Here is a 12,912-nt window from a genome sequence, read left to right on the forward strand (position 1 = left end):
TAAGAAGATATTACTGAGAAAAGAAACATTCGGAAAATAATGAAATCTTCAAATCAACCAAAGCCACTGTTGTTCTCAAAACCACTCAAAAACAGCTTCTAAATAAACAGATTTAGTAGGCATGAAGAAGCAGTGGTTCGAGCATGTTTGCCATCATCTCCTCTCTTTCAGTGGGTAGGACTGTAAATCCTCTCCATCAAACAAGAACAGTGTGGGCATCTGATATGTCTGATATGACACATCTGGATAGTTAGGAGCTCTCTTTCAAGCATAAGGAGTTGTGCAGTGGTGCTGTGTTAGCAACCGTTTGAAAAGGGGCAAGGGTTTGCTTCACAGGTCTTGGAGAAAGAAGACGTGTGTGCCTTCTGTCTGTGTGTGATTTCTTTATTATATATAAATACCAGAGAGGACATAATCTTGAAAAAAGACATGTCATGACAAAAGCACTGACAGTATATTACGAGGTAACTGTCTTGAGTTTTACCCTTGCTGCAACGAGATGATTCGCTGTCACTGCTCTCTGTGGGAGAACTACGAGAGTCTGTCAGAACAACACTTGTCTGTCTTGGTGTACTGCAGGGGTTCTCGGGTGTAAATGGGCTACTTGTGAGAAAGCTGTCGTCAGAAGGGCTCCTTCTGTCTGAATAACTGTACTCATTGGAGGAATAACTCTTGGGCTTTGAAGCAACATGTTCAGAGAGCTTCTGGTCATCTGTGTTGAGCAAACTCTCTTGGTTAGACTGGGGGACCTTCTCCAGATGGCGGATCCTATCCAGGGCCTTGCTGCGAGGTTTAGGAGTGGGCTTAGTGGGGACTATGGGAAAGTACGGGCAAGAGACACAAGAGCAAAAAGCAACAGCAAAAAGTTAGATAATAACTAACTGTCGTGGTGACAGGGTGCTTATATAAAGGGTAAAATGGTGTGAAAAAAGGCCACTTCACTCACAATTGCAAATGGGGATGGCATTTTGTACCAGTGGCTTTAAGGGAGTGGGGGGGGGGACTAGGCTCAACGATGTGACAAAGGGATGAGAGATAACACATGCCACATACATTCTCAGGAAAAAACCCCCCAAAAAGATAATAAATGAACTAGTTGCCCTTAAGGGTATGCCTTCAGTAGCTGTTGTTATGGAACCTAACACCATATAATATTGCAATTTTTATTTATTCTAACATGTATTCAGTCTTATTTCCAGGCTTCTAAAAAGTTATTTTTTTTATTACTGTTGTTATTCAAGGCTTTTTATTATTTAGGTTTTCTATTCATAAATATAAGAAGATTAGTTTCAAATATGCCCTTTTCTCTGGGTAAACCATATTTAAAGTAACCAACTCCTCAAAACAAAGAATGAATATCTTTGTATCATTAATATATCTACATTGTAGTAACCTTGATGAACAAATATGTACCTATAAATTACCTTTTTTTCCTGACAATGTAGGAAGGGGTATGTCTGATGATGTCTACTGAAGCTAGTTTAATATTGATTAGACTGTACCTGGAGGAATTGTATCACTGCTCTTCTCCTCTACGTTAACAGCTTGAATGGTTTTACTCTTGATGAATCTACATTTAGCAGTTTTATCTGGGTTTTGAAATAGGATCAAAGGTAAAGCAGTATGAAAAACATGCATGACATTTACAAAATAAAAGTGAAAAGTGACTAGATTACATACAAACAGGCAACGCAGATTACTGGCTTAAATTTTTCTATAGAAATGACAGGTAATGGGCAGGTAGTGTCGCAGTCGCACAGTTCCAGGGACCTGGAGGTTGTGGGTTCGATTCCCACTCCAGGTGACTGTCTGTGAGAAGTTGGTGTGTTCTCCCTGTGTCCGCGTGGGTTTCCTCCAGGTGCTCCGGTTTCCTCCCACGGACCAAAAACACACGTTGGTAGGTGGATTGGCGACTCAAAAGTGTCCATAGGTGTGAGTGTGTGTTGCCCTGTGAAGGGTGTATTCCCGCCTTGCGCCCAATGATTCCAGGTAGGCTCTGGAACCACCACGACCCTGAACTGGATAAGCGCTTACAGATAATGAATGAATGAAAGAATGAATGACAGGTAATGAATGTTGGACAATGGCAGCGCACACGGTTTCTTGGAATTTCCACAATGCAACATAATGGTGCTGCGGGTGATTACACAAGGCACAGGCACATGTTTGACTGCTGGGGTTTTTCTCAGAATGTTTGTATGCGTTCTATTAATTTTTTCATTCATTTTGTAAATGTTTAATTAAATAACTAAGAAGGAGTGTGTGTGTGTGTGTGTGTATTCAGCTTATCTCCATTTTCCACCAATATTTTCATAATGAATGAATCAACAGAATCTATATAAATGAAAAATCTATGAATATATGGGCTCAAATTTACAAGAAAAACAAAACTCTTAATGTCCTTTCAGTGCTTTTAAACAAGAATTTTTTATGGACATTCATATTTTAACGTTTGTGGCACCTATATACTGTTAGTAACAGTATGGGTATTTAATAATACATAGGACACAAATAGAATATTATTTAAATTCACTAAGATCTGGAATTTTAGAGGATGGCAGCCTTTGTCTCCACTAGACATTTAATCTGCATCATTTAAATCTTCTTTACCATCTCAAAAGCACACTGCAAATACACAAATACAACATGTTTTTCTGTAAAAGTACAGCTGAGCCTCGCAAACTACATAAGGGTGCTGTAGTGTGGCAGCTTTAAAACCACAAATGGCAGACTGACATTACAGACATATCAAAGGACAGCCTTTTTACAGCCTGACAATTATATACCATTCATTAGGGTTCAAGATCAGGGTCCTGCAAATAGCCCATCATTAATCGTCAGCACACTGTAGAAAAACACATTTACTGCTACAGCAGAGATCAGCATATCACTGATACCAAATTAATTCCATCTGTAATTTGCCTTCAACATGGGCAAGCTTCTCTTGATTACAGAACTGTTACAATGACACATTATATATATATATATATATATATATATATATATATATATATATATATATATATACACACACACACACACACACGAGTTTCTTGGGTTAGGTCAGTCCCGAGTTACGATGTTTCGTGGTTACGACACATCTCCCATTTACTGTATAAAGCCTTGTTTCGACTTAAGTGGTTTTGCATCGTAAACGTCGTAACGCGAACTTCGTGTTTGGTGTGCGCGGCGCGGCGGAACAATACACAGTTACGCGGCTCGGGACCGAGGAGGATAGGTGTTAGGATAGGATAAGTGCTTACAGTATGTTATTTGCGCACAGTATGTACGTATGTTTCGTTTTACGACGCGACGGATCAATGTTGTAATTCGGGGACCCCCTATATATATATATATAAATATACCAAACACGAAGTTCGCGTTATGACCTTTACGACGCAAAACCACTTAAGTTGAAACAAGGCTTTATACAGTAAATGGGAGATGTGTCGTAACCTAACATCGTAACTAGGGACTGACGTAACCCAAGGACCTCCTTTGTGTGTGTGTGTGTATATATATATATATATATATATATATATATATATATATATATATATATATATATATATATACATACACACACACACACACACCGGAATGAGATTTTTGTGAAAGATGAAATTTAACATTTAGAAAAATAAAGCTACATTAAAGCTTATCCACGATAAAAAAAAAAAAAAAAAAAAGTATGAAGTATGATGAATTGCTTCCTACATCACATTATAACAGCCACCTACTGTGCAAGAAATAGAAAACCATTAAGTACAGCTCATTCATTTTGAGAGAAAAGTAGGAGATATAAACTAATCAGAAAATTACACAAGTGCCTAACAGCACATAATAATAAAAAATCTTTCTTTACATTTCCACACCATTCTGGAACAGTAAAATCTCTCAGATGTTAAAAGCAGAGGTTGGAAATGAGCTGGAACACTCAGGAACATTGTTCACGCAGTAAAAGCCAAGGTGGGACAGAGTTGTATTATATGTAAATGTAATATATTACATTCAATAGGAATGTGTCTGTGAAATCTACCTCTATTCTGTCAATAGTCCTTTCAGTCAATCGAAAGTGGGTCTGTGGATAGACGCCCTCGGTTTCCACAGTAACAACTCAGGCTGAGCATTTTTAAACATGAATGCAGCAGAAACCTCAGGCTGTATGTTAATAAAAGCAGGGATTCAATTTGGATTTCTGTGATCAGTGTATGTATGGTTTAAAATTTCTTGGCCAGTTCCACACCTGCTTAAAAGTTTTAAGTTATAAGTTGTGTCCTTCCAACAGAAGTGGACATGCTTCTCTTCAGAGATACAGTAAAGCCCCTTTCACACATGCATTGTATCCCAAACAGTTTTTGGACATTACCCTCAGCTGTAACATGACATTACCCAGATTTTATTCTGCCAGCCTTCTAGTACACATCCAGGTAATATCTGAGTGAGTACATGTGTGAATAGATCCAGTAATGTTCTGGGGAATTCTCAGTGAAAATATGCTGTGTCTCCTGCCTGTGAAACATAGGCGCCGTCCTCTTCCTAAAGCACGGACAATAATTCCAACTGTGAGAATGTGTCAGACAGAAAATCTCTGGCTGCATGCTACATGTGCGCAAGGGCTACCAGTTTGATTGACTGTTAGGCCGTTTTATCATATGAAATCCAGATAATATCTAGGCCTGATATATCACCAAGGGGAAGCCTGTGCAATATAAAGAGCAGTGGTCCAAGTACTGAGCCTAGAGGGACACCGTATTACAGAGAACACAAATCAGATCTGTAACCCCCAATCAAAATAAACTGATCAGCAAAGTAAGAATGAAAACAAGCAAATACAGCTCAAGTTATACCAATTCAATTACCGAGCTCTTCAGTTTCATTCCATGTACAGTTATTGACTGAATATAGTGAAGGCGTGGTTGTATATTTGACTGATTTTATGCACGTTTTAGCAAGAGCCATCTGAAAAAATGAGAATGCACTAAAAATGCAATAGAAATGTCAATATCCTTTTGGCCACGTTAGGGGTGGACACCTGTGAAACCAAAAACATACTTTAGATCTCACAAGTCTCTGACCTCTGACCTTCCTTCATGCTTAAATGACAATACTATTTTAGATAGCTGTTGATCCTACCTTTTGTCGGAGTCTCTTCACTGTCATCATTGTCCTCCCACCAAGGCACAGACAACTGGCTTTTCTTCACTTGCTTCTGCGGTGCCTTTCCCAATTGGTCTAAGACACTGGGGCGCGTAGAGCTGCCACCCAGTTCCACAGAGTCATCAGAGACTGACTGTAGAGAACAAAGCAAGATGAAACTATTGTCTACAATCTACAATAGAAAAATCACACTGCTTATTTTAAACAGGACTATGTTTTGCTTTTCTGATTTTGGAGGTTGTGATTTTTAAATATTTTTAAAAGGTTTTTTTGCACAGGTTAATATCCAGGATATTCTCCCCAATATCCTTAGTCAGTGTAAAGCCAGACGTACACTGTGCAATTTTAGCCCAATTTTAAGTCTGATATGGTCATAGCAGACTGGATTTCAGGATCGGCCCGAATTTTGGTTCAGTCGGCTGACGTTTGATGTGTAGTGTGATAAGGGTAGCAACGTCTGATTAACTGCCCAAATGAGCTCTGACTGACCAGTTGGGCAATCAGATTTCTGACATCAGATCAGATTTCTGACGTCTGATATTTTGGTCGCTTGTCTCACAGTGTGAGCAGTCTAGCAGGCAGATTTCTCAACGCCATGCTGTCCTTCCCAAAAGTCTTTGCAGATCTATTCGGCGTTGAAGAGTCAGGAGACTGGAGTTTGGCGTTGACTGGAGTTTATTTACACATACACAGGATCATGTATGAGTACAGCTGGATGATCTCAGTCTATCTTAAGATGATCTGAAGTTTGGAAACTGGAGGTTCATCAGTGTGTCGCCAGTTCATTTTGTACCCAATTCAGTCTGTTCTCAGTCCAGTCTGTGACTGTTGCCAGTCCAGTCTGGTACCAAAGGGGCACCATAAGAAGGGCCTTGTATACATTGGAGAAATGGGGGAAGGGAATAGAAGGAAGAAGAGGAGTTTGAGGAGGGGTAAAGGGGATGATGAAGATGATCAAAGAAAGAAAGAGATAAGATAGAGGAAGGAAGGGTAAGAAGAGGTGTGAAAGGAGGGGTATGATGTAAGTGGGGGAATGATTGGTGGGAATGGGGGATGGGACTATGAGGGGGATAACAAAAGGTCACACAAAGATACAAAAAGACCATATAGTTTCTTTCAATAGGCTAGTGGAGCTTTGGCAGCAGCATTCTTGATTATACGATCTGTCATCTACCATGACAGATGTGCACTGGAAAAATTATGGTAGGAAATAGCCGGTGTTCTTAAGTTGCATGGTATGTGTCGCTGTTTTTAGTTGTGCTTTGCTGATGCCATTAACACTGCGCTCAGTTTCTATAAGCATCTCTCTCTCGCTCTGTGTGTGCGCTTGAGTTTGATTAACACAGCATGCCATGCTGAAATGATTGTATGCAGACAACTGTTCCCAAGCTGCAACGTTCAATGTAAGCACCCACGTCGCATCAGATTAGTCGGAGAGACTGTGTTTGTACTGTTTGAGCAAGTAAATCGCAGGCGTTACAAACAATTCAAACGTGCAGTGTGAGCTTTCACCAACGCACATGACTTTCAAAATCGCACAGTTTATGCCTGGCTTAAGTGTTTGTTCAAATTCCTCCCACAGCACTTCTATTTTAATGAAGCACTGACTACCAAACCTGGGTTTGAATGATAATTACAGGCTGCTACAAGGAGAGGGTATGAAATGATTCAATGATGGTTGCCCAAAATGTTGTTCATAGTTCAGAGCTGGTGACACAGATGAAGTGCCTTAAATTATTACTTGTACTTTGTTTTTTTTAAGCAATTTAGTAAGCGGGTTAATCATAGAAAGGGCAATGTCATAAGCAAAAATGTATTAATATATGTATTTAGGCCTACAATCTGGCAAAGAAAAAAGGTTTGAGCACCCTATATACTGTGAAAGTTGCCAGACACTACAAGGGGCTGGACCTTAAGGCGGAGCACACAGAATGCACTGTAGCTTCCCCAGCTCACTGTTTAGGGCTTATTTAGGTATTAATCTGTGGCTGATGTATTTGCTGATGTAGTTGTGTGTTGTGTGTGTGTATTTGAGATTATGTGTAGTGAGGTGTGTTGTTGGGGGACCACCATCAACCAGAAGGGTGTGTGGTGCCCCTGGACATCACTATACAGCAAGCCCAACTACTCCCTTGTTCCCTACTTAGGGCAATAAAAGAGCACTTGTTCAAAAACAGTATGACTGTGCTCAGTTACTCTTCCTCACAGAAATACTACAAGTGTCTAAATATTATTGGTATACAGCTTAATGCTCAGTTCAAGGTCTTCATTGGGTGCTTCAGGACTTAAGCACAGGACCGTAGGTGTCTATTAATATCTTTGTTACTACCTCTGAAGACCTATTACAGACTTAGGCTGAATCTGAAAAGCCCTCTTATTCTTCAGGTTGTGTCCTCTTCGAAGGCAATGAAATAAAAGCTAAACATCTAAACACTGCTTTATAATCCCCTAATAGAATAAGCCCGGTTGTATGACTATCTCCTCAGCATTTAATGAACTCGTTCACCTGTGTGATTATAACCGAGGGTTAATGAAAACTGTACAAATCCCCTCACCTCTTTCAGAAACTGTTCAAACTGCAGGTCCAGCTCCTCCTTCGTCAGACGGTAAGACATTTTCCAACGAATTTCCTAAACGTTACCTCAGGTTCATCCTGAAAGGAGCACAGAGAGGGTTCAACTCTAAGCACACATCTATATTGAGCTTATTATGCCACTTCAGTTTAAGTCTAGCAGTCTAGTTTTCAAACATTAACGTTAAACTGACAGAAAATACACTAGCTAATGTCTTTGGTCGGGTGGTCGAGTCCTTATTTGTTTTTAAACAGTTAAACGGACTGTTAATATATAGATATCTAGCTAACAAATATATATTAACGGCAACGTTAACTTACACACATCAAAAATAACGCATAGGACATGGTAAAAAGGACAGCGTACAACTCAATAATGTGTCTGTAACACTGTAAAACATACCTACTCAGTTATAGGTTGAGTAGCTATAGTTGGCCGTTGGGCGAGTTGCTGTTGGTTCTGAACTTGGTTCGCTGTTTCTTAAGCAAACAGCAGCTAAATATATCTCATAAAACACCGACACCCACCGATAATTAGCTCGGTGCTTTACCGTTCCTGTTTCTGTGTCGTATATTAAGAGCTGGGATACAGAGTTGTGTTCGGTTACTTTGTGTTTTTGAGTGTTATGGTGATTCCCGCGGCTCTAAGCCCAAACATTAGCCCTGTTTCTTCTTCTGCGTTTAGATGCGTTATGAATGGATATAGTCTGCCCCCTACTGTACAAACCTACAGACACAACGAGGGAAAGTTGGAAAGGCCGTCTCAATTCCCGCCCTAACCCATATAGATAACTCCTTTATGGGCACACTTGTGTGATTAAGGGTGTGGACAAAATGGCGTCAGGAGCTTCAATAAACAGACCCGGGGACACATTTAGCTCCCATTCACCTTAGTGTTAATATTAATCTAATATAGAGCATACCTTAAACATGAACATTCAGAAAAAGAAGCAGGTTCCAAACAGCTCCAGGTTTCAATCCCTGCCTTGTTTGTGCCTGTTTTTTGGTGTGTTCTCCTTGTGTCTGTGTCGGTTTCCTCCAGGTGCCCCGATTTCTAGTCAAGATAAAGTTGTTATAGAAAAAGGAAAACAAAAACGTGTTTATTATGCTAAAGTAAATCTAAAACTGCTCTGAACAATGAGCAATTAACCTTTCGGGGTACTTTTGAATTGGTTTAATATTAAATTTTATCATGTATTTTAATAAATCACAAACAAGTAGCCAATCAGATCAAAGAAACGATTAACCAGAAAATAACATCACAGGAGATATCCTGCAGTTAGCATAGCATACTGCACTAATAAGTATTTACTTTAGGAAAAAAAAAAAACAGTCAATGCCTTTCTTACCATTACATGCTGCAACTTCCTGTGGGTCAGTTTCCCTCAACATTGTTTTAAAATATTATGATGAATTAAACAATAAACTGATTCCAAGTTACATGGGGGAAAAAAATTCTTAAATCAGTTTTATTGCATTGTTATTTGTTTCCTCTCCTGTTTTGGAGATATGCTATTGTTTATGTAGCATTGTCATTTATTAATGCAATTTATGTATTAAAATATGTAAAATGTGCTTTTGTAGTAATTGTAGTGTAGTTTGATATAATTTAGACTTTATAGTGGACCCACAATTGACACTGAGCACACACACTACTGACTAGAGGCAGTAAGTGTACACACACACACACACACATGCACATACACAACTGGAGTTGTCAGCAGCCAGGGATCAGCAGGGTGATAGGAGGGTTACCCTACCCACCCAGAGAAGACAGGAGAAGACTAGATGTGCTCTATTTGACACCTGGCTTCACACAGCTGAGAGGGAAACCGAGGATCTAACTAGCATCGTCTCGATGACAGGGCCAACGCTTACACTGTTACACCATTTTGGAGCCTTGAGGCACACTTTTAGTAGTTTTTGTTTTCGCTGTTTCTCTTTCCATTCAATAGTTTCAGGAAAAAAAGGAAATAAACATCTGCAGGAGCTCAACAGGTGCTAAAGCTTTAAAAAAAAGGTACTCAACTGAAAGGAGTTTATTCTCACTTTAACAGGTCCTCAGAGCTCTGTGGCTGTTCCAGCTTTTGGTGAAATGGGCACAGTTAAGAGCTGTAGATTTACTGTTCTCCTGGTGCCTGTGTGATAAAAATGTCTGGACAAACTCACACATGTCCTTATCTATCAAAACTGAATGGAAAAGTGAACTGATTTAGCACAGAACTGCTCCAATCAAAATTATGAATCAGCTTCAAGGCATTGAAAAAGCATTTGTGCAATTGAATCTACTCTATTTACATAGCATTTGCAAGAGACAGCCAGCAGGTCCTCGGGTCAATTCTCAGTTCTTGTCACTGCCTGTGAGAGTTTGATGTCCTTTCCCTGTGTCTGTGTGGGTTTCCTGATTGTGTGAAATTGTCAGCAGGTGTGTGAGGGTGAGTGTGTCATGCATTACAATGGTCTGACACATTGCCCAGTGTGTGCCCAGTGATTCCAGGTATGCTCCAGACCCACTGTGACCTTGATCAGGATGATGCAGTTCCAGAAAATGGATGTGTACATATTGGCAATTGTAAAATTAGTATAAATCTGTAAACATATTTTCTGTAGGGATACGGTTTAGCATAAAACTACGCCACAGGAATCAATAATTAATTAATGAACCTGCTTCTTGAGCTTTGTGTTTCTGAGTATGAAGTGAATTTAAATTTATTTTTGGGAGATATACAGGGTGGGCCATTTATATGGATACACCTTAATAAAATGGGAATGGTTGGTGATACTAACTTTCTGTTTGTGGCACATTAGTAAATGGGAGGGGGGAAACTTTTCAAGATGGGTGGTGACCATGGCAGCCATTTTGAAGTCGGCCATTGGATCCAACATTTGTTTTTTCAATGGGAAGAGGGTCATGTGACACATCAAATGTATTGGGAATTTCACAAGAAAAACAATGGTGTGCTTGGTTTTAATGTAACTTTATTCTTTCATGAGTTATTTACAAGTTTCTGACCACTTATAAAATGTGTTCAAAGTGCTGCCCATTGTGTTGGATTGTCAATGCAACCCTCTTCTCCCACTCTTCACACACTGATAGCAACACCGCAGGAGAAAAGCTAGCACAGGCTTCCAGTATCCGTAGTTTCAGGTGCTGTATTTACATATATTCTTCATGGTCTAAGCTATCAGCAGGGGTGTACCTTTTTTTTTACTACCGTTTTCTTGCAGGGAGTGAACGACATAATGCATTGATACGAACATATTCAAATTACTGGAATATTCCATAATGCACCCCGTATCTTTAACATACTTGTTTTGAGCTTTGCCAGAACTCCTCTGGGGGGCAGTGTTGTCTCATAAATGAATCCTCATGGTGTCCTTAGCATTTTCGCTCTCATTACACAGTGTCGGGGTAAATCTGATAAAACCTAAATGTTAAATAAACACAGACAAAAGTGACAGTGAATATGAGGCCAGGCACAGTGTAAGAATGTGGAAGATTAATGAAAAGATCTTTTTTCGGTTAAGGTCTGTCCACATAACTAAGATCTAACGTGTATATCAGGAACCTCACAATAAATACATGGTACAAATGTGCCTCTGGTGGAAGACTCAAACATCTCAATGTCTCTCAGACCGGAAGGAATCTGAGACCTGTGCTATGCTTGTCTCTTTTCTCAGGTCTCTGCAAATGAATACTTGATGCTTTCTAATTGTGGCACTGGCGCCAACATAGCTACATAGAATATGAAGCCAATACTGGTGTGTCACTCCCCTTTTCTACTCCATGGTTCTTATGTAAATATATGCCTTCACAACCCACCCACCCACCTATCCCCCTCAGCCTTAATGAAGCCAGTGTCCTCTCCTGTCACTTTGACATTGGGATGCTGAAGCTACTCAGTTCTGCACCTTCCACTGCCTTTTCACACCCCTCTGGACATGCCTTCCTCGATCTGATTAATGTTAATTAAAAAAACCCTGGTTTTAAGTAAACCAGGTAAAAACCAATGTTGCCATTAAACAATGTGTTTATTTGGATATAATAGTGACAGAATGCTTCATATATTATTCCTTGCTATGAGTAGCACTAGTAAGAGTAGGGTTCCTTGTGTTTCATTGTTAACTTTTGGTAAGAAACTGATATCGGAAAAATCTGATAAATGTTTGTTCTGTCAGATTTTGTCTTAAGTGGTATCCAGCTACATATAATTAAAAAAAAATATCTCAGAAGCTGCACAGAAGGTCTAAATCAACCACATTCTTGTTTCCAAAATAATGGTTCCATAAAGTAAATGAACATGATGGAAAGAAATTGAAAAAAGGGTAGATGATTAAAAGTGTTAAATGGTGGTGCAGCAGGTAGGTGTCGCTGTCACACAGCTCCAGTGTCCTGGAGGTTGTGGGTTCAATTCCCGCTCCATGTGACTGTCTGTGAGGAGTTTGGTGTGTTCTCCCTGTGTCAGCGTGGGTTTCCTCCGGGTGACTGTCTGTGAGGAGTGTGGTGTGTTCTCTCTGTGTCTGCGTGGGTTTCCTCCGGGTGACTGTCTGTGAGGAGTGTGGTGTGTTGTCTCTGTGTCTGCGTGGGTTTCCTCCGGGTGACTGTCTGTGAGGAGTGTGGTGTGTTGTCTCTGTGTCTGCGTGGGTTTCCTCCGGGTGCTCCGGTTGTGGGTTGAGTTCCACTCCGGGTGACTGTCTTTGAGGAGTGTGGTGTGTTCTCCCTGTGTCTGCGTGGGTTTCCTCCGGGTGACTGTCTGTGAGGAGTGTGGTGTGTTCTCTCTGTGTCTGTGTGGGTTTCTTCCGGGTGACTGTCTGTGAGGAGTGTGGTGTGTTCTCTCTGTGTCTGCACGGGTTTCCTCTGGGTGCTCAGGTTGTAGGTTGAGTGACTGTCTGTGAGGAGTTCAGTGTGAGTGAATGTGGGAGTGTGTGTCACCCTGCGAAGGACTGCTGCCCCCTCCAGTGTATGTACCTGCCTTGGGCCCAGTGATTCCGGGTAGGCCTGAGACCCACCGTGACCCTGAACTTGATACGGTTACAGACCATTATTTAATAATCTGGATGTAGCACGAATCTCTGGAGGTCAATCAAAGGGCTGCATGGCTCTCCTCACTCTAATCGGTGCTGATTATCTCACTGGCGGACGGGACGGAGAGAGGGGGAAAGAAAGACAGAGACTGAGA

General features: G+C 40.5%; 1 protein-coding gene across 6 annotated transcripts in view; it reads right to left on the reverse strand.

The window, feature by feature from the left end:
- The window catches only part of cep162 (centrosomal protein 162), a 41,565-nt gene extending 31,536 nt beyond the window's left edge, over nucleotides 1–10,029 (reverse strand). For 2 of the 6 annotated variants that reach the window (XM_066682579.1, XM_066682574.1), the window contains exons 1-4: nucleotides 9,762–10,029; nucleotides 8,656–8,786; nucleotides 7,716–7,813; nucleotides 5,137–5,293 (exon numbers count right to left, since the gene is read on the reverse strand). In XM_066682579.1, the coding sequence (XP_066538676.1) occupies nucleotides 5,137–5,293; nucleotides 7,716–7,775 (217 nt within the window). In that variant the 5' untranslated portion in view covers nucleotides 7,776–7,813; nucleotides 8,656–8,786; nucleotides 9,762–10,029. Of the gene's footprint in view, nucleotides 1–5,136; nucleotides 5,294–7,715; nucleotides 7,814–8,135; nucleotides 8,482–8,655; nucleotides 8,787–9,436; nucleotides 9,527–9,761 lie in introns of those variants that run through there. The other 4 variants (XM_066682577.1, XM_066682578.1, XM_066682575.1 and 1 more) reach the window with 4 other exon arrangements.
- Between the last annotated feature and the right edge of the window lie 2,883 nt (nucleotides 10,030–12,912).

The sequence above is a fragment of the Hoplias malabaricus genome, chromosome 10 (genome assembly GCF_029633855.1).
Source record: "Hoplias malabaricus isolate fHopMal1 chromosome 10, fHopMal1.hap1, whole genome shotgun sequence".
Lineage (NCBI taxonomy): Eukaryota > Metazoa > Chordata > Actinopteri > Characiformes > Erythrinidae > Hoplias > Hoplias malabaricus.